This window comes from Spinacia oleracea, chromosome 4 (assembly GCF_020520425.1).
Source record: "Spinacia oleracea cultivar Varoflay chromosome 4, BTI_SOV_V1, whole genome shotgun sequence".
Taxonomy (NCBI): Eukaryota; Viridiplantae; Streptophyta; class Magnoliopsida; order Caryophyllales; family Amaranthaceae; genus Spinacia; species Spinacia oleracea.
Window position 1 is genome coordinate 7651763 of NC_079490.1, and position 22252 is coordinate 7674014.

The 22252-nt window shown below is 36.8% G+C and overlaps 2 protein-coding genes and 1 pseudogene across 2 annotated transcripts; 2 read left to right on the forward strand and 1 right to left on the reverse strand.

The window, feature by feature from the left end:
* Positions 1-967: 967 nt before the first annotated feature.
* On the forward strand, positions 968-6819 carry LOC110787125 (uncharacterized). Its single transcript, XM_056842322.1, has 9 exons — positions 968-1662; positions 3842-3884; positions 3975-4631; positions 4721-4813; positions 4933-5619; positions 5715-5852; positions 5951-6034; positions 6404-6501; positions 6580-6819. Exons 1-9 carry the CDS (start codon positions 1574-1576, stop codon positions 6599-6601), a joined length of 1911 nt encoding a protein of 636 aa, XP_056698300.1. The 5' UTR covers positions 968-1573; the 3' UTR covers positions 6602-6819.
* Positions 6820-7296: 477 nt separating this feature from the next.
* Positions 7297-10242, forward strand: LOC110787117 (bifunctional aspartate aminotransferase and glutamate/aspartate-prephenate aminotransferase-like; annotated as a pseudogene).
* Positions 10243-10859: 617 nt separating this feature from the next.
* LOC110787202 (suppressor of mec-8 and unc-52 protein homolog 2) lies at positions 10860-20955 on the reverse strand. Its single transcript, XM_021991782.2, has 11 exons — positions 20680-20955; positions 19173-19310; positions 19036-19085; positions 18540-18654; positions 18004-18052; positions 17800-17889; positions 16965-17033; positions 16768-16891; positions 12386-12744; positions 11850-12260; positions 10860-11307 (listed from the first exon to the last, which is right to left on the reverse strand). Exons 1-11 carry the CDS (start codon positions 20724-20726, stop codon positions 11023-11025), a joined length of 1737 nt encoding a protein of 578 aa, XP_021847474.1. The 5' UTR covers positions 20727-20955; the 3' UTR covers positions 10860-11022.
* Positions 20956-22252: the final 1297 nt, after the last annotated feature.

Below are 22252 nucleotides of genomic sequence, written 5' to 3' on the forward strand. Positions count from 1 at the left end.
TTGGTAGCCAACTATAATAGTATCAATGAGAATAAATTTTTATGTAAATTAATATTCAATTTCATGGTAATGGACAATGGTATTGTATTCGAAATTATCATTTTTGCTTCCATTCATTACAATGTGAAGCAAATTTATGAAGAAAAGCACAAGTTTTTTTACCAAATAACACTTTAATTAGCTCTCATTCCAATCATTTATCACCAACTACCAAATGTGCCGTAAAAGTTCTTAACTGATTTTTGACAATTTTGATTAACATAATGATCTTAAAAAATTTAAAAACAGAAGGAAAAAAACAAAGAGATAATTAAATGGTTATGAAGTGCACATTCATTATTTAATTTAGGCAAATTTGTTAAAAAGGACCTTTTATAACCCAAATTTTGCGAGAAAGGACCTTATATAATTTTTTTTGTGAAATAACACCTTAATGTAAATTTTTTTGCGAGAAAGGACCTTATATAATTTATTTTTTGTGAAATCACACGTTAATGTAATTTTTTTTTGCGAAAGACAACCAAAAGTAAATTTTCGGCATTGACTGAGCTTTTCCGGCCATTGACTTGCACGTGAGAAGCACGTGTGGCATTATTTTGCTTATCACACCCAATTTTCCTCCAAAATTCTAAGCTTTAAAACCTAAAGTTGAAAAAAAAAACCGAAATAAAATCAAGTTTGAAAATTCAAGAGTCGGGAAAATCATTGTCTTTAGCTAACGTAAGCCACACGTGCTGCTCACGTGCAAGTTAATGGCCGGAAAAGCTCAGTCAATGCTATAAACTTTCCTTAGGTCCTTTCTCGCAAAAAAAATTACTTTAAGGTGTGTTTTCACAAAAAAAATTATATAAGGTCCTTTCTTGCAAAATTTGAGTTATAAAAGGTCCTTTTTGGCAAATTTGCCTATTTGTTAGTAGCTTGTATATATACAACACTCTGTTTGTATTCATTAGTTAGTTGAGAAATAATAAAAACAACACATTTTATTTAGCTCCCTGTCTTCCTCACGCAGTCAAGCCTTCTTCAATGGCTTCCCTACTCTTTCTCCATGATTCTCTTCCACCTTAGATCATGAAATCTAACATGGTATCAGAGCGGGAATGATCCCGGCTCTTCAATTCCGCATTAAACTTCTGTTCGAATCAAATTAATAATTCGTCAAAATTTCCCCAAATTTTATGCTTCGAAATTTTTGCTCGAATTGGGTCAAAATTCGACGAATTAGGGTCTTAATTCGCCCTAATATCTTCTAAATTCGCACACAAATCTTCTCTAGAACCTTGAATTAAACAATTTTTTTTGATTCTTGAGTTTTCCCCAAATTCTAGGGTTCTTGAATTTTTTTGAAATATTTGCAAGAATCTGGTATTGTTGGTAGATTCTTGAAGCAATTTGTGATTCTATGTTCTTCGGTGTTTTTAATCGAAGGATTGACCGGACCTTTTGATCGGAGTTTTGATCTATGATCGATTTGGTTGTGATTTCTGCTTGGCAATCTTCCGTCGTCGTCTTCTTCGACGCCTGCTTCTGATACTTCAAGTTTTGCTGTTCTTCAATTTCGAAGTTCAAATTAATGGCGGGCACTACTCTTCCATTGTCGTCTTCTTTGACATCTGCTTCTGTTACTTCGTGTGAGTTTGAAGCATCTTGCGATTTCTTCTGGTAGATTCGGTTTGATTTCTTGATCTCCTTGATTACTTTCTTTAATTGCGAATTGAATAAACTTTCGTATTATTTGAGTGATTTGCTGCTTAATGGGTTGATTTCTTGGCATTTCTTGGCTTCTCCTGCTTCTCCTGCGGATGTTACATGGTTTTTCCCTTCACCTAAAAACTCTCCCTCTCCTCAACCGAACTCTCAAAGAAATCCAGCTTCGAATTCACTCCGAACCCCCAAAGAAATCCAGCTTCGAATTAAACGGATTTCTAAACATTCTGCAAATTGATTGATATGATTTGTTAATCTGGGTAACATATGATTGAATTGAGGTTTAAGAACTGTCAACTGCATCAGACTAATTTCCAGTTGGTTTGAATGTTCATTGGCTTTCAATTTGGTGTTGTTCAGAGATGTTATTGTAATTTGAGATTCTGGTTAATCTTGAATTTGGTTTTAAATTTCAAAATTTAATTTCTTTCCCCTTTCAATTTATAATTTTACAGTTGTAATAATGTAAATAATGTGTTGAAAAATTACTCCTCCTTCAATTTCACTCTCTCTCTCCAAACATTTACCCACTTTCTTCTCTAGTTCCCTCTTCTTTGCTTTCCCTCCAAAACCATGAACGTTCAACCTCCCTCTCAAACGCTCCACCACCCCCGATAACCGCTGCATGTAACTTCAACTTATTCAGTATATAATAATGGTATTGTAAAGCGTTATTTCATCTGCACCGTGGTTTCTGGGAAATTGCTGAGAGTGGTTGCAAGTGTACTCTTCATTCCAGGTAAATATTAATCGACAACTTTTGTGTAAGACCGCCTTACCGGAAAGACCACTTTTATTGCTTAACTAATTGGTTCTATTGCTTAACTAATTATTTTTAGTGCTTAACTAATTAGTTTCATGGTTTAACTAATTGTTTCTAGTGCTTAACTAATTAGTTTCGGTGCTTAACTAATTAATCTCATTGCTTAACTTATATGACACCAATGCAGTCTTTTGTGTAAGACCGCCTTATATAAAAGTTTGTAAATATTAATTCTTTCATAGAACATCATGATTCGCTGCAATTATTGCTTCCTCCATTGTTTAAATTTAAGCTTGCTGCTAATTTAGGGTTTGTTAGCTATTTGGGTAATCCAACTATTCAATTTATTCTTACGGTGTTTGAAAGTGTTGTCATTTAGTGTTGTTTTGTATTTGCATGAATATGTTGAGAAGTTATTTTGGGGTTTCGGTCAGTATGTATTTAGGGTTAAATGGTAGTTGAGGTTCTTTTTATTTTGTTAATTGATTATTAATTAGGTTAAATAGAATTTTGAGTTAAGTGGTTGTATTAAAATTTGTTTGATGAATGGCTGGAGAACCGATTGAATTTACTGCAGTGAGAACGCAGTTGTTTGAAATTAGGAATGTTGTCGGGTAATTTTACCAAAATCCGGTTTATTGTTTGGTATCATTCTATTTGTTAAATATAGAGTTAATTAAAGTTCTTTTTTGTATTTATAAAATTTGAACAAATATATGGGGTGCCAAATTCATAAAATGGATGTTAGATCACCGTGTACAATCTAACATCCTTTTTCGTACTCGGGTCGGGTCGGCCTTTTTCCATGCCTGGTCAGATCGGGTTTCGGGTCGGCCCGGCCCACATCCATCTTTAGTTGTGGGTATTTTTGAAGTAGTTTGGTATATTGATGGTCACAAATTATTAGGTACACCCGGTTGTATGTAGCTCTACATGCAACCGGATCGTTTTGTATTTTCTAATCCCTTAAAAAAAACACATTTTTCAGTTTAAAAGCACAGTTTTCAGTTTAAAAGCAATTTTTTTTTAATTTTGATGCACATATGTTTTTCAAATATTATGATATTGAATATCTTCTTCCAAATTGGGAAAAAACCTAAACTTAAAAGGTGAGCAACCAACATCAATTTACATATCCTCTCAAATTCTTCGCACTCGTATGTTCTTTTGTACTAACAATGTGTTCTTTTGAAATGTATCTGCTTTTAAGCTATAAAAATGTACTTTAACCTGTAAAAATATGCTTTAAACTATAAAATTGTGCTCTTTGAGGGGTTAAAAACCAAAACTACCCGGTTGCATGTAGAGCTACATACAACCGGGTGTACCTTTTACCAATTGATTGATGGTGGTTATTGATTGTTTTGGCAGGATGGTGTATAAAAAGGGGCACATTTGGTGGAATAAATCATGGGTGAGTATAATTGGTTTGTAATGTGTTTAATAGTATAGATTTTAGTTATTATGTTGTGTTTAATAGGTACTATTATTCAATATGTTGTAGTCGTTTTCAATGAGTGAAGCATTTAAGGACAAACCAGTCCCGGAAGCCAACACTAGTAAGCGTAAGAAGTTTCAAGAACCAGTAGTTGTAGAAGTTGAAGATGACTATGTTGTGATGTGTTCAAGTGATGACAATGAATTGTCAGAGTATGAAGAGGAGGAAGAAGGACAAGAAGAAGATGAAGAAGGATATGATGAGGAAGAGTACGCTACATTAGAAGATGAAGGTGTTGGTAAGAAAAAGAAGAAAAACCAGATAAAGAAAAAGACATATGTTAAAAGTAGGCGTATTGCTTATGGACAAGAGGAGGATGAAGAAGAAGAGTATGATCAAGAGGACGAGGAAGAATCAGAAGAAGAGGAACATCAAGTGCATAAAGTAATGAAGAAGATATTGAAGCAGCCGCCATTGCAGAAAAGTCGGCGGGATTACATAGCCGAAGAATATTCCTTGAAGAAGAAACAGTTGAAGAACAAGAGGCCTAGGGGAGAATCTGATGATGAAGAAGAAGAGGGGAAAGTTGTGAAAAAGAAGTTGGTTCTTAATCCCAAGAAGAAGGCTAAGAGGATTGAGAAAACAGAGGGAAGAGAAGAAAAGTCTCATGTTAAACACAAGGGAATTACCAAGAGAGGGAAGAAAAAGAGAGTGTTTGTGCAGGTACTTCTCTTTATTATAAGCTGCTTATGTTTTTGTTCCCGTGTTCTTATTTAGCAATCATTGTGAAAATTTTGTTGGTACCCCTACAGGTTCCTATTCCCGTAAACGCAATGTCTAGGGGTGAATACGCCAAGCGTCATGATGTGGTAGTTGCCACGCAAAGAGAAAATTGTGACCGGAAGGTATATATTTCATATTCCCCTTTTAGTTTTATAGAAACCGTTTATGTATCGCATGACTGAATACGCTTATTAATATTAATTTCTATACGCTTATTAATAATAATAATTTCTGTTTGTAGCAACCCAGCGTTATTTGTCGTACTGATGCGTTCTCGAAGATTATTGCTGGGTTGGATGATTCTAGGCGGGACTGTGTAAGAGAAATGGGGTTTGGGGGACTGTTGGATCTGAAAATATCCAAGCTTCCCAGGCAGCTTTGCTACTGGTTGATGACCAGGTTCGATGGAGTCAACAGTTATCTAGTTGCTGGTGACGGAAATGTGATGCCGATCTCTCCTTCCCATTGGCAATATGTGTTTGGGCTGAAGAACAGCGGGCTTTCAGTGCCCGAAAAAGACGATGAACTGCCACCAGGGAGAGTTTTACAGATGGCCCAAAAGTATGGTGAGAAAAACTCCGTACGCAAGAACAAGTATACAATACTTATATCAAACTCTACCCGTGTGTTGCAAGGTCCCTTAGATGAGCAGGGCAAGATAAAGCCCTTGGGAAGTAAATGTGAAAGGACTGAGTTTATGGAAAACTTCATGATTGTGTTGTTGGGACAAATTCTATGTCCTTCTACAGATGGTGGCAACATGTCGACAAAATTGCTAGGTGCTGTCTGCATTGCAAAGGATGCAGCAAAGTATAACTGGTGTGAGTTCTGTCACAAATGGCTCTTATCCTACGCGATCAACTGCCAGCGGAAGTTAGAAGTCCAAGGTTATGCGGCTGGGACTGGTGGTTGTGTTTTATTTTTGTTGGTAAGCCTCCGAAAATTGTTATTAGTTTCCTCTGTTGTTATGTAGTTTTAAACACACAAAGGTTGATGATTTATTTATATCTTTGCGTTCTACAGATATTCTATCTGGACCGTTTATGCAGGGTTCCTGTCCGTTGGGACGAGTTTCCTAGACTAAAAGTCTGGACTGAAGAGGAAGTGGATAAAGTGAAACATCAAGATAGGAAACCGAGTGAAGATTATGGGAGGTTGACGGTGGGTTACCTCTTAAAACCATTATATGAGTTTCATTAGTTTTTACATAATCCCAACATCACTTAATTTAATAGAAATTCTTATGTGAATTTGAACAGACGCTTGATGTTGTGTACGGGGAACCTCATCCCCTGTTTGGTAGAGAAGGGAGGAAACCCATTGCAGAACAAGTTGCTGATATTGTAAGTGAAGTTATTTACTCAGTAATTAATAGTTTACCCAGTAATATGTTGTAGTTCGTAAAGTTTTGTATTTCCAATTGCAATCCTAGTGTTGCTTGAGGCTTATAATAATATACCTTGGGGGTATTCTGAAGTCCAGTGACGATGATTGGGTATTCTTTTATCTTAGGACTTCAGAATCTTTCAAAGTATTATTGTGAGGTCTTAAAGCAGAAGAAGACTACAGAACCAGTGCATGAAGTCCATCAATCAGCAAAGGATAAATATGGCGTGGTGTAGTTTGGTATAGTACATGGTAGCTGTGTTTGTAGAATAATGTTTTATACTACCAAAGTAAGTTGATTTTTTTTTTTTTTTTTTTTTTTGTAGGTGATGGAAAAACTGGGCCCAGTATTGCAAGATCTCCGTCGTTCTGCAAGAGCCGTTGTTGAAACGGTCATTCAACCTGTTATCCAACAGCCGAACAGGTATCTGTTGGATAGTCCTAAGCCCGTTGTTGATTCAATTGAATGACCCTATGACCCTATGTTTTTTGTTTATGATAGGGGATATAAGAGCAGCCCGTAAGGCCCGTCACATTACAACTCCTGCCGTCCATAATTGCCGCCCACTGTTCTTAAGTCCATCGTTCCTGTCAAATGATATTTGTTGTTTAAATATTTGTGTGTTTGAAGATTTGGGCTGTGTTTCAATCAGACAATGTGTTTGGTTGTTTTCTTTTGTATGCCAAACTTTTATATCTTTAAACTTGATTTCCATAGTAATGTTAGACGCTTATTATGATTCTTGTTTGCTACAAACCTTCATATTTTAAGGTACACTTGTTTTGTTATAGGGACCAAAACTGCATGGTTGGGAAATGGGAACTCTTTTTTCATTAATAGTGTAAGAAGCTATTTGCAATCGTTTGTGGGACCCGACCTGAATATTTGTATCGACTTTCCCTAATACTGTAAGAAACTAATTGCAAATGTTTGCTGTACCGAACTTGAACAGTATGCTACAAAGTGTACTCTTTTTTATTTATATAGGATTAACACATATAATTTGACGAGTAACAAACCTTTAAAGGATTCCTAGTTTAATCATTGATACTATGTCGGGCATCTATACTGTGTATGCTTTCAATCACTTTCTGATAAGAATATATTAGTCAAATATTTTTGACATGTGCAAATTTTTTACTGATAAAAAACCAGTGAAAAACAAACAGTTTCCTCAAATAAAGAAAACTCAGTAAGAAGATACAAAGAATTTTGAAAGTTCAAATGGAGTTTGATATGACATTAAGTTCTAGAGTTAACTGTGTTGAGACTTCCAAAACCGGGGCGATAGCCGACCAAGCAACTGCACTTGTAAAAGCTGGTGTTCCTCTTATCAGTTTGTCTGTTGGAGAGCCTGACTTCAGTACTCCTTCAGTCATTGCTCAGGTCTGCAACTATCTTATCTCTTCTTTTATTTTCGGGTTTTTGGCCACTTTTATAACTGAATGTCTAGGAAGAATATGTGAAGCAATCACCAAACATCAGTTTTAACATATAAAGCCTTTATATTTCAGCATTATTTATTCTGTTTTCAGTTTCCTTACATGATTTTTATGTTTTAATGTTACATTGCACAGGCTGGTGTTTGAGCAATTGAGGGAAGCAATACAAGATATACACCAATTGCTGGTACAAAGGAACTTCGGACAGCTATCTGTCACAAACTGAAAGGTTATACAGTTTTCTGTACTTTGCAACAGTTTGACTCACACGATTGACAGTTATTCTTTAGTTATTTTCATGATTCATAAGTATGTATGACTTAAGATTCTGTCTGTTTAATTTCTTGTTATAGAGGAGAATGGAATATCTTACTCTATCGACGAGATTCTAGTAAGTAATGGAGCCAAGCAATCCATCTTTCAAGCAGTTTTTGCTGTTTGTTCTCCAGGAGATGAGGTACATATTACAATAGTTAAAGTTCAGGCTACATTTTGTCATTTTCAGGCCACCCAAATAATTCAGACTCATTTCAAAATCTGAATAAGGCTCTGTTCTTTTGAGCTGAATTTTACTGAACTGATATGGGTAAAATTAGGTGATAATTCCAGCTCCTTATTGGGTGAGTTACCCTGAGATAACGAGGCTAGCTGGCGCAACTCCTCTAATTCTTCAAACAGATATGTCTCGGGACTTCTTATTAGACCCGAAACAGCTTGAGACAATGCTCAGTGAGAAGTCGAGGTTGTTGATTCTATGCTCGCCTTCCAACCCAACAGGTTCTGTTTACCCTAGGGAGCTCCTTTTACAGATTGCTGAAATCGTAGCAAGGCATCCCCGGCTTATGGTAATTCCACCCTACAAAGCTTAAAGGAGTCATGTCTGATGTGCTAGTTTCTGATCTGATACTGTTCTGATTTGATTCAGGTATTATCTGATGAAATATATGAACATATCATTTATGCACCAGCAAAGCATACTAGTTTTGCAGCATTACCAGACATGTGGAGAAGGACCTTGACTGTAAATGGGTTTTCAAAGGTAACCAAGATACAGAAATGTTCTCTAGTTGCTAGATTTACTGAACATGATTCTGCATTGCACAATTGTAACTAATCAAGCTCAAAATTTCATCAGTTTACTGAACATGATTTCTGCATAATGCACACTATTATCTTTGGACATTTTCTTAGGCCTTCGCCATGACTGGTTGGAGACTTGGATATCTTGCCGGTCCTAGGAACTTTGTCGCTGCTTGTGGAAAGATTCAGAGTCAGGTATATGTAAATAGAAACTTGCAAAACAAAATACTAACAAGTTTAGGTTACTCCTTTTCAACAAGATTATAACTGAAGCAAACTTGATCACTGAGCTAATTTCTGAATTCTGACAAAGTTCTGCTGCTGTTACAAGAAGTTTAGGTTACTCCTGTTACAAGAAGTTTAGGTTACTCCTAGCAACCCTTTTCAGACAAGATTATAACTGAAAAAATCTTGATCGCTGAGAATTTCTGAATTGTGACAAAGTTCGGCTGCTGTTACTCCTAACAACCCTTTTCAGCCAAGATTATAACTGAATAAACTTGATCACTGAGCTAATTTTTGAATCCTGACAAAGTTCTGCTGCTGTTACTCCTAACAACTCTTTTCGGACAAGATTATAACTGAAATAAACTTGATCAATGAGCTAAAATTTCTGAATTCCGACAAAATTTCTGCTGCTGTTGCAGTCCACCTCATGCGCTAGCAGTATATCGCAGGCAGCAGCAGTTGCTGCTTTAGGAATGGGTGAAGCTGGTGGCAAGGAAGTAGCAAACATGGTCAGCGCTTTCAAGGACAGGCGTGATTTCTTGGTTAAAACATTTAAGGATTTACAAGGTGTCAAGGTATCAGAACCTCAGGTAATTAGTCCTAATTACAAATACTTATTAGTGTTACTCCTGCTATAAAGTATTTCCTTAAAAAAAACTGCTGATTTTTCTTTTTGTTGCTATCTTGCAGGGAGCTTTTTACCTCTTCCTTGATATTAGCTCTTACTATGGTTCAGAAGCTCAAGGGTTTGGCCTGATAGATAGTTCGGAATCTCTCTGTCGTTATTTACTCAACAAAGCTCATGTAATTATACCCCTACTTGTTTCTGTTTACAGTCTGATCACAAATAAACAAAGCTACAAATGAAAGACTAGATGGCACTTTCTTTCTTTAACTCCACCTAAGACACATTCTCTTCACCTGAATTTAACTGAACTGTCGAACTGAACTACGGAGTAGTTATTACTACGTAGTATAGAGTAATAATAGGCAATCTTTTTCTTTAACTTGGCCTAAGACATTCTCTACACCTGATTTTTACTGAACTGATGGTAATTTCTGTTTCAGGTTGCGTTAGTCCCCGGAGATGCATTTGGGGATGATAAGTGTGTAAGAATTTCCTATGCAGCGTCTCTCTCGACCCTTCAAGAGGCCGTGCAGAGGATTCAGAAAGAGCTAATACAACTCAAGCCACCAGTGTTTGTTTAAATACTATGCATAATATGCTGTAACTTCTGCTAACAGTAATCTAATGTGAGCTTATTAATTTATTATGCTCAAGTATGCTTGTTTATACCGTTCAGTTTTCATGCTGTTATGTTGTGAATTGGATGATCTTTAAGAATTAACATAGCTTCAGAATTGTCTCTGCATCTGAGTTACTTTAGCATGCACAAAGGCCAATTTGCTGTTTGCTGTTTGTTACATTTGAGCTTTACTTTATTACTCCTCACTTCATTCAGAATTAGTTATCACGCTAAATATCATATGTTTTAAAGATGAACGTTGTAATAAAATTACAATCACTTACTGGAAGAAGTAGTATGAAATTCAATCATAAATCGGCATTCTTATCATTCCTAAATAATAGGTCACATTTGACTTTAATGGTCAAAACATACTAACTTTAACCGTAAACGGTTTAAGAGTATCAAATGGAGATTCACATGACTTCATTGACTTTTAGGACAACTTCATTAATTGTGATTTGTGAATGGGCAATATGCTAATTTGTCGGCACAGGTACATTTACGTTAATGCCCCTGATTTCCTTGGGCACATACACCAGCTGACCAGCCTACCAAAAAATTCTGACTCCTCGAACGGTAGATGATGTAAATGACCAAATTGCCCTTCTCCGTACTAGGAGAAAAGATAGCCGTATCCTTGTTATATGGGAAGTGTCAAATGCTCCTTTTGAGCAATACATTTACCAATTTCTCCATCAATATGGTTTTCAGGCTCAGGTTTTGGTGTTCAGAAAGTAATCAGGTGCGAATTAGGTATTCCCACACTGTATTTCGTAAGATATAGTATAACAATGTAATAAAATGGGATTGCGATTTTTCGGTGTTAATGCCTGCGCTGGTAAAATCCTAGCTTATGAGTGACCTTAATCAGGTCCTGAAGTAATATAAATACAAAGATAATACAGCCACAGCAACATCAACAATGAAAATGATAAGTGAATTTCCTAACTTATGCGAGGCTTCTTTCCAGAAGACTGTACATCATCATAAGACGCATCATCGTCGTTCTCCCCTTTCTCCCCCTTATCACCCTTTTTCCGAGCAATGATCTTATTAATCTTGTGAAGATCGTTGTTGAGCTTTTGCTCCTTGTTCTTCCGTGTTTTTCGCCCATCTTGCATCTTCACACCGAACTGGAAAGCAGCCTTCGGCATTGCTTCCTTCTGCTCGTTGTACGTGGCCCACTCCTCCTCTGTCTCGAAATCCCACCGATGAAGACGGCCTTTCGCCTATTGAACATTTTGACATGTAATAAGGACATTGTTAGCACTATAATATGACCAAAAAAACACAGTAATGAGGGGTAGGTATTACATTAGTAGTTGTCTGATTATTCTAGCATCAAAACTTAAAGCTCTAAGGCTCTGTTTGGTAGGGTGTAAAACTTTTTCATGGAAAATGATTTTTCCCTTTTCAATCATTTTACGTTTGTTTGGTTTGGCAAAGGATGGAAAACAATTTTCCACAACTCCCTCAAGGGTGGAAAAGCATTTTCCATCTTTCCTCATCACCTCCATCTTTCTTTTTCCCATCAACCTTCACCCATTTTCTCTCATTTTGCTTTATCTACATTAATTTTCTTGTAAGGAACCAAAACAAAGGAAAACTAGTTTGGAATTGGATTTACTTTGAAAAAAGTTTTCCATGAAAAATCAATTTTCATTGAAAACGTTTTACGCCAACCCAAACGGAGCCAAGGTATTATCAGGCATATCAATAGAGAGCCATGTAGGCACAAAGGAATAGGGAGAAAGGAAGAAAATTCACTTACACGTCCGCCCATATCCATTTTTGACAAGTCACCTTCGTCATCACTGTCCACAATCTCATGATTATATGATTGATAACCAGGGTAACATTCAGAATAACTTTCAGATATGAAGTTGGGATCCTTTTCCCGAGCATCTTTTTCCCTAAGTTGTTGAAGTCTTTGATCATCCCGCTTAAACACAGAACCTAATCCTCTATCCTTCTCCTCTTGACTCATGAGACGAGGATCTTGAAGGATGTTTGCATTAGCTTGCATATCATAAGCCTGCATCTGCTGGAGATATTGATCAGGATAGGCCAACTGATCAGCATACTGATCAGGATAGGCCAACTGATCTGCATATTGGTACTCCCCCTGATAAACCCCGCCGTCTATAGCTTGAGCGTGTACAGCAGCAGCAGCATAGCCGTTCTGCAATGAGCCACATAAACATAGAACAAGCATAAGATTCTAGTACATCCATATGAAATCAAATTCCTGATAGCATGAATTACATACATCAAGATCAAATAAACGATTATTCCCGACAAAATTACCTGATTCCAATCTTGGGAAGGATCGGCAGGTGGCACGGGTCCATAAACAGGTTCATTGAAATAGGAAGTCCTTTCCTTGTTCTTAGGAGACTCTTCCATGTCTTCTGAAACGGGGCTTTGACTCATATCTTTGCTTGGGACTTCGTAATCAACACCAGCACCAACAAAGATATCATCCTCTTCAACTCGAGCAACAACTGGGACTTGTTTGTCTCTAGTTTCGAGGGTGTCCTTTATCAGAGGTGGGGGTGGGGGTGGCGGGGGAAGAATTTCTTCATTCTGATTCTTTGATGACAGGCCATCAGGTTTTGGTGGTTTCTCAAAATCATCATACTCGCTGATAACAGTAGTGAGTTTCCCTATTCAATGGCATAGAAAAGAGAGAAAATATAAACCAAATTATTTTCATGAAGAACTACAAACTTGTAGAGACAACATAAGGCGAACGAAGTTGCAAAAGCCGTATGCATCAATCACGCTATTCATAGAGGCATGAAAAGCTGTCAATATTAAACACAACAGACAGAAAGTAACCCACCCACCCCACCCGGTTCAAAAAGTAGGAATGCTGACCACACAGAGCTACAAAAGTTCAACTTTACCAATTTTTCTTTCCTGTACCATTTTAGAGAAAAGTAAGGGTTGTTGGAATGTGAAGTGAGGCAACCTCGGGTATCAGTTCGTGAGCAAGTAGTATAAACAACCCAATAACATTTACTAATGCTCAAGTTACTTAATAAAACTTTGTTTACTTAAGCATGACTAGAAATCAAACAAAATCGGACAGTTTTTTTCAGAAAAAGACTGTTACAACCCATACCCTCAAGAAATAGAGGAATAGAGTTATTGGGAGGGGACACAACCTTTTAGACGTAACAGAAGTAAGAACAAAGATAACCTCCATTCTCTAGTTCCTCCTACAAACTCTAGTAACTGTAAAAGAAGTCAGGTCGTGAATGCCATAAAGGCATAAAGCATATAATCCTTAGAGGCGAGCCACCAGAAAAATTTCACTGGTAAACGACCTGTGACCCAGGTGATTTTTGCAGCGCCAGCCGGATCTCACGACTCATGGCCAACTCCAGAGAAAGATCAAGAAACATTCATACATGCAAAATTCTATGACAATACAAGCTTGTCCAGTGGTAACTGGTTATTAATTATACTGTGGGCCATCCAAATGTCACGACGATGTATTAAGAAGCACAACCGAAGCTATTCACAGAAAAGGTGTCATTGATTGTCTCGCGGCTCTTGCCACTAATTTAATTATACTAGTAGTCTTGTACAGATACTCCTGCAACTTTCTGTTTTAATCTTATAAGAGTTATATCCTCGAGAGAAGTTACCTTAAGAGAAACCCATCACATATATTAGCAAATAGGGTTTCAAAAACTAACTAATTGGATCATTGGAAATATTTCAAAACGTTAAATTAACTTCTACTAAAGTAAGCCAATGACAATTTCCCTGTGTTCGGGAACTTTGAAAATACAATTTCAAAGTTCAGAAACTATTGAAGAAGGAATTCATAGCTCTTATTTGTTTAGGGGTAAGTTCTGTAAAGCTGGACCTCCCCAAACCCTGTCATAACTCTCAAAAGGATTTGAGCTAAATAACTGATACGGTTTAGGTTGTATGATATTTACGCCACAGAAATTTTGTTATTCGTGCTTTGGGATGGTTTGAGAGTAATTTGATTTCACTTCCCTCCCTCAAGCATATTATATCTAGGTGATGAGTTGTCTAAGACAATGGCATTTGTTTGGCTGTTATTTATATATTTTTTATGTAATTGTTTAGTTCCATTTATTTCTTTATATTTGTTTGGCTATTACTATGACATTTAATTTCCTTCTGTTTTCCTGAATTGACTTCATTTTATCTTTTGTTTTTCCGGTGGTTGTGTTTATTTTACAGAGTATTTCACACTTTATGTTTTGTTTTCTTGTGATCATTTAAACATAACATCCTCTTTGTTAACTTGTACTCACTCCGTTCCATAATGTTTGCCAACATATTTAGATACACATACCAAAGAAATGAGAAGAGAGTGTATGAAAGTGAGTCCTTATTTGTTTTTTTAATAGGAGAGAGAATGTGGTTGTGAGAGAGTGTAGAGTTGAAGTGGCTACAACAAGTGGGACAAAAGAGATAGGAGACATTCACCAAATTAGGAAAAAGGTGGGAAGAAGTAAAGAACAACTCAAAACAGAAAGTGGGAAGAACTAAGAGGAAGGGATTGAGTAATTGCAAGGTTAGTTTTTCTTATCCTTTACTGGATAAGAAAATAAACCATTGTGGTGGTTAAGAGTTGGGATTTAGGAGAGCCCTCATTAAACTTAATTTAAATAATCATATAGATTTGGCCTAGTTTAATACACACATTTTAAATACCTCAAGACTTTAACAGACTTTTGGCCCAACTCTAGAACGTGAAATAGATTTTACATTACAAAATAGCAACAAAATCTAATAGAAAAGATTAGGGGTTTAGGGGCTTGTTTAGTTTAGATTTTGGTCAACTGCGGTGCTTTGGTTTATGCCATCTCTTTAACCAACTTCAAGATTAAAGAGTTACCAGTATGTTTTTCTTGAACTTGATACTCTTCCAGGTCACCTTCTATTTCTTCTCCTCTACTCACATCAACACATGATACACTGATGCTTCAAATCATGTACTTTGTATTTACCAAAAACAGCTCACTCGGGCGATACACAAAAGTCGTATTTTACCCTACAGTTCAAGAAACTATATAATGGTCTGCTACATTCAACCCCCCGCCCCTGTCTTTGAATTTGACTTGTACCACACAAGACATAGCAAGAAGCACACCACAGCCACCTAGAATAGATAGCGGCATAGCGCCAGGACAGGTCTAGTATTTCAGTGCAGAAAATGATAACAAGTCAAGACTAAAATAGGAAAGACTAACAACAATAATCCCAAACTATGGGTGGACTTCTGAAAATAATCCTAACTAACGATTAACTCAGAATAATCCTAACTAATAGGATATCCTTCCCAAAATGATCCCGGCTTACTTGTAACCTGCACAAACGGTAATTTTTTTTTAAAAAAAAAGTTAAGGCCTTCTTTTCTCTCACCTTTTGTAACCAGGAAACGATGCCCAAAAAACACCATCACCTCCACACGGGAAACAACCATGGCTCAAGAATAACCTCACCAGACAGGAGGACTCAGGGAAGTCACCACCATGGTATTAAATCAAGGCCGCATTGTAAAGCTTTTTGAGCTTACCGAGATATTAGGCCGCAACGGCCGCGAACCATCCGCATTGCCCGTGAATGTGATTCCACAACCGTTACCGCGATCGCGACCAAAACCGAGATTTAAAACCATGGTCACCACCAAAAACAACCACCATTGCAAACACACAAAATAACAACCTTATTCTCTCTCTCTCCTACCCATCAAAACTATCATATATCCATCCTTCCCTATACCCAACCTACCCACATTTGCTGCCACCCCTTGCTTGCCCACTTTCTAGTTTTTGCTCAACTTGCTAGTCTGCATATTAAGGTGGTCGATGTTGACAGAGAATTGAATTGTGGGAGGCAATCAATGGTTAACGTCGGTGCTTGGCTTCTTATTGCGAAGAAAGAAGTAGAGAAATTAAAGGGATGCTAGTGGGCTGGGGACGTGAGTCATATATGGTTGGGTGATTGGTTGGGTGTCGGTGATGATGGGCGGAGGTGACCAAGGAAGGGCGAAGGTCCCGAGGTGATGGTGTTTCTTGGGTGGCGAATAGCAAGGAAGATGTTGCGACGTGGCAAGAAGGTGGTAACGGAGGTGAGGAGAATGAAGATGGAGGTGTTCAATGGGAGAAAGGAAAGTGAGGATTTTTTAATAAAAAGGAAAAAAACAAGCTAGCCTATGAAAATTTGACACATCACCTTTTTAACTTGTTTAACCGGTAAACTAATAAATTAAGATTTAAGACTATTTTTTAGAAGGGTACCCGTATAATTGGGATTAACCAGAGTTAAAGTGTAGTTGAGATTAAAATGAGAAGGTGAGCCATAATTCGGATTAATCTTGTTAATTTTCCACTAAAATATTGAGGTTTGTGTATTTAGTAGCCAAACCACTGACACGTGTTGTCAACAAAGACATACTTCATGTACACTGAGGCAAAAACCACTCAACTTGATTCCAAATGAGACTTAGCAATTGATATACATAGCTACCAAGACCTCAAGGGTGAGTAGCTTTGTCTCTGGAGATGTACAATTGATTTTAACAACTTCTGGGCAAGGTTATACAACCACGCATAACTGATTTCAGTTTTTAAGAGGTATTAGTCACCAGTGGGGGAAATTCCTACAGAAAAAAGATACAGTATGCAGCATTATACCTTTCACTTCTTTCTCCTTCTTCTTTTTCTTGAGAATCTTTCCAGATGATCCTTGACGGAGATAAGACATAATTTTTGCAATTCGGTCCAGCACAGAACCATCAACACTTACAGTAACCATTTCCTGCACAAGCAATTATCACATTCATATGAAAGTTTACACTCAAATATGAACAATACATAAAAAGATTACCAACCTCGGGTACTGGACAGTCAGCTTTACTTCTATGCAACGTAGTTGGGATATCATGAGAATAAACATTGTCCTGCCATGCAATAAGAAGTAGCTTTGAGTACATCCAATTTATAAACAATCAGTTAGCACAGCATTAATCTTCATCGAAGCAATCCTACACATACAATCTGGATCCGCCAAAGTTGTTACATTGGATCAAGCTTTCAAAGGGCTCATTCAAGAAGTAACCAATCTATCACTCAATACAAAGAGCTTTGAATCCAACCCGTAAGGATAAAGAATTGAAAAAGAGAGGTTTCTGTCATTTGTGGATTCTTAGGTAAAAATCAAATAGTTCGCAAAAAAGGGGAGTATCCTATAAATATACTATATAATTATAGTAAATTTATACATAATATGTATAAGAGTCAAAAGATATATAGCTATATTAAATAGAAAATTCCAGTGAGATCACACAAAACAAAGATCGGAAAGAATACTGAAATGATTAAATAAAGATCCTTGATTTTCCAGGTGTTAAGTAAAAATCAGTCTACTAACTGTATTATGATATGGAATCAGAAATAATAATAATTGCAACTTCTTAACAGACAAGAAACTTTCTTAATGCAAAAAGAATAATAGATAAACGCCAGACCTGAAAAAGAACAAGCTTGTGACAGCAGCACATAACTTGTTTCATTTACCATATACTAGTATTAAAGAATGATGATGGAAAAGGAAGCACCCCTTATAGTCCTAACCAAGTTTAGATCAGTGTGGTGCCTAAATGAGGTATTAGACTAGATTTCCACACAAACTGATAAAAGTACAATCACACTTATCCAGCAACTTACCATGTCAAAAATAAATGACATACGTCCAGGAAGAAACATCTCATTAGTTTTGGCGACACTCTGAGGCTTGATGATCCATTGGTAAACAGACTGAAAGAGATTTAAGAAAATTAGTGACAATTTAGGGAAGTCACAAGCTTGAAGCTATTTGACATACTACAATCAAATATCATCAACATCTAGAAACTAAAAATATTTGAGCACCTTTGCAGTTGCTGTTCGGAATGTTACAGGCTGGTCGTCCTTAACTACCCTGAAAAGGACAAAGCTTTCTTTTAGGGCATACATGGCAGCAATAAGATAAGACTAAGAGCATTTACCTAAAAGTAAACAATAGAACTAGGAGCAACATCAACGTTGTCCATAGTGGCTATTGTCGTTGTAAGAACAGCTCCAATGGTGATATCCATATTTGTCTCTACAATGTTTTGGGTGTCAATTCCATTTTTTTTTGTTTCATCTCATCAGATAACTTTTTTGGAATTTGATGTCAATCCATTTTTTCACTGTTCGAAATATAGGACCCCACCATTTGTATTGTTTTAAGATTACTATGTTATGGAAAAGGGGGAAAGTTATAGCTTGCAAGTTGAGACCATCTCGTCTCAATAATGGGCAACGATCTCGTTAGAAGGTGTGATTTTTCAATCTTGAGCCATTCTAAGAGGTTGCCCCATATAGTATCATGCAGGAACAAGATGAATAGTTTACACAAAAGAAGACAAAGCAAAAGCAATCACCTAGCTTTTCCATCAGTATCTTCTTCACCTTCTGGCTTTTTGTCCATCTCACTTCTTACTTTCTGAAGTAAAGCATAATCCAAACCCTTGACCAAGTGAGTATGCTCCACATCACCTGGAAAGAACATAATGAGTCAAACTGTGCAACAGTTCTCAGATGTAAAAAAGATAAGTTTATGTGATAAACTCATAGACCAAAATCCAGTTAAGTTATGGAGATAGAAGAACCTCTAAAAACCAGCGAGAATATACACGTAAATCAGGAAGGACATGCATGATACAGATAATAGAAATCGAGAATTGATAAGTTAATAATAGTTCAAAGAAAAATAATACACAACAATTCATAAGCCCTTATCAAATTAAATCCATCACTTTATCTCAACACAACATCGGCTGTCACATTATAACAACCATTAGGCAAAAGGGATTATAAAAACATATTTTCATCCAAAAATATTTAAAAAAACGGTTGAATATAGTATAATATACAAACCTCCAAGGTACTTGCTCCGCTCTATTGCCAACTTCTGTGAATCAGCTGCCCTGAAATCAGAAAATCAGCAGCTGTTAACATACTAATCTAAAGGAATTTTTAAAAGCTCCAAATGAAACTAAATACAAGAGCCTCACTTGAGATCAACATTGCCGGGAGGAGCAACCGCATGAAATCCCAGATCGGAAGCCTCATAATCAGGATTCTGGTCTTCTCTCCGCTCCTTTGCACGATCACGATATTTTGGCAGTTCTGGTTCTTCTGGCTTTTCCTCCCTACAAGATATGATAAGACAATACAAGTCACCACAACACCAACCATGTAAGCCATCATTTCAGAAACTCATTAAACTCTGTTTGGACAAGAATAATTATACTTGTACAGTTGTACTTAGGGAGTGTTGGTTTGGTGTAAGACATTTTCATGGAAAATGTTTTTCCCCTTTTCGATCATTTTACGTTGTTTATTTTGACGAGGGGTGAAAAACAATTTTTCAATAACTCTCTCAATGGTGAAAAACATTTTTCATTTGAAAGGAAGGGAAACCACTTTTCCTCCTTATCTCACTCTTCTCTCTTCCCATCAACCCCACCCATCTACTCCCATTTTCCTTCTCTATGAATTTTCTTGTCGGTAACCAAACAAAGAAAAACTAATTTTGTGGTTTTCTTTGGAAAATGTCTTACATGGAAAATCTTTTTTCGCTGAAAACGTTTTCCCTAAAACCAAATGGAGCCTTACACTAAAGGCATATATGTGCAAAAATAAATCAATTGATAGAAAATCACATGATTGTTAGCAACAAACAATCCTTCGAACAATTTTACAACAAGTTAGAAACACAACCAGAACCTTCCAGACAACAAACAGGATAAATAAGAGAGTTTTGGGTCAACATAGAACAAAATGTAGCATATGTTGATGTCACCAACAAGTCTTAAATATATCACTTCTAAAGGGAGAATCTAACAGTAGTGAAGTACTAATTTGCTTCATCAGCAAGTTCAAGAGACTAATAAAAGCAGCTTATGTATGTATATAACAAATTACCAAAATGAGGCAAGTATAGCTTCTACATAGGTAAGCCATTAAATTCACAACACTATGTTCGGTTAAAACGATTGATTCTCGAGTATGGCAGTTTATATCCCTCCAAAATAAGCACACTTAGAACTCTTACAACGAGATCAAATCCTAACTGAACTTAATAACCAAAGAGCTCCCATATAGCTGATTACACTTCCGGTTCGATTCGGACAATGGCAAACATGTAAGTATGTAACCGCCTTTTCCAAAACTCAGTGTCATGCTTTATAGTTTATACCATCCTCCATATTTGCAGAAAATTCCTTCTGTTTATGTATTTTCCACAGCAATTAACCCCAAAATTTGTGTACTAAATACAACAAGTAACCCAGGAAAACAAATTCAATCAGTTCGAGAGCGTTCCATGTTCAGAAAAAAAAACAATCAGAAGCTGAACATAATTTCCCAAGCTAAAGTATATAATCAGTAACAATTTAGGGATTGCAAGACCATTTTTTCATGGAAATTAACAATTAAAAACATAATTTGAGCTAATATAACACAAATGCAATAACAATTACTAATTAAAGGTTAATATTAGCGAGAGAAGGAGCTTACTTTCGACGGAGGGCCTTTTCTTTGTGGTAATTCTTGTTGGCAGGCATTGCTTAATTTGTTAATTGAATTGGGGATTTTTCGATGATTTGAAACTTCAATTTGATTTTTCCTTGAATTGAAGAACTTTCCGTGTACCAATGGAAGAAGAGGAGAGAGAAAAATGGAGTTCTGCGAATGCTTAGGGCTTTTGATTTCTTCCCTGCGTAGGAGAAATCTTTCTGGGGGAAAAAGGAGCACTGTGTTTTCTGTTTCTCTAATCTGGAGACCGACCCGTAAAGACCCGTTCATTTCTTCTAGTTATAATTACCGGTTCGCACCTACGGAGTAGTAGAGATGGTCAGTGGATCGGGTCTAACTCAGTCCATTCTGACACAGTTTATAATGGGTTGTGTGGGTAGGACCCACCTATGACCCATGATATTTTTATTGATGTGTCAAGGGTCGTGTTTTTTCAACACAATTCATTTTGACCCCATCCCATCGAACTCGACACAACCCACCACGACACACCTGACCAACCCATCCCAACACATGAACCAAACCCACCTAATTTTGTGACCCACCACACGCGTCATCCTTAGAGATGGCCAGTGGGTCGGATTTGACCCAGCCCACCCTGACACGATCCATATTGGGTCACGTGCGTCAGACACACTTATGACCCATGACACAGCCCGCCTAACCCGGATATTTTTTTGATGTGTTGTGGGTCGAATTTTTTCAACACAACTCATTTCGACCCACCCCATCTGACCCGACACAACCCACAAATTATTAGGTACACCCGGTTGTATGTAGCTCTACATGCAACCGGATCGTTTTGTATTTTCTAATCCCTTAAAAAAAGCACATTTTTCAGTTTAAAAGCACATTTTCAGTTTAAAAGCACATTTTTCAGTTTAAAATCACATTTTTACAATTTTAATGCACATTTGTTTTTCAAATATTATGATATTGAATATCTTCTTCCGATTGGCAAAAAACCTAAACTTAAAAGGTGAGCAACCAACATCAGTTTACATATCCTCTCAAATTATTCGCGCTCGTATGTTCTTTTGTACTAACAATGTGTTATTTTGAAATGTATCTGCTTTTAAGCTATAAAAAATGTACTTTAACCTGTAAAAATGTGCTTTAAACTATAAAATTGTGCTTTTTGAGGGGTTAAAAATCATAACTACCCGGTTGCATGTAGAGCTACCTACAACCGGGTGTACCATTTACCAATTGGACACAACCCGACACGGCAAATCCAACCCACCCAACCCAACACACGAACCCAACCCACATACCACACGAACCCAACACACCCAACACACGAACCCAACCCACAAAACTCATCATGATTTAGACAACTTTGTATGTTTAAAATGCTAATAATTAAATTCTAATTTTATTGTGTAAATATACATTAACCACATTTATGTAAGTGAATAACATAAAATTTAATTAATTAAAGTTTATACAAAATTTGTAACATTTTAACGCTTTATTAATCGTCCAAATTCACCTGACCCAAATCAGTTTCTAAAACTCGTGTAAACCCACCAAACCCATCTGAATCACATCTGTC

Bases quoted from the DNA above. Each gene is read 5' to 3' on its own strand.
- LOC110787202 (XM_021991782.2), bottom strand. From the start codon at position 20,726: ATGCCTGCCAACAAGAATTACCACAAAGAAAAGGCCCTCCGTCGAAA. The intron at 18,053-18,539 runs GTGATTGCTTTT...TGTCCTTTTCAG, and splicing joins GATACTGATGGAAAAGCTAG to GGTAGTTAAGGACGACCAGC. The intron at 12,745-16,767 runs GTATAATGCTGC...GCCATTGAATAG, and splicing joins GAAGGAGAAAGAAGTGAAAG to GGAAACTCACTACTGTTATC.
- LOC110787125 (XM_056842322.1), top strand. From the start codon at position 1,574: ATGGCGGGCACTACTCTTCCATTGTCGTCTTCTTTGACATCTGCTTCT. The intron at 3,885-3,974 runs GTGAGTATAATT...AATATGTTGTAG, and splicing joins TTTGGTGGAATAAATCATGG to TCGTTTTCAATGAGTGAAGC. The intron at 6,502-6,579 runs GTATCTGTTGGA...TGTTTATGATAG, and splicing joins GTTATCCAACAGCCGAACAG to GGGATATAAGAGCAGCCCGT.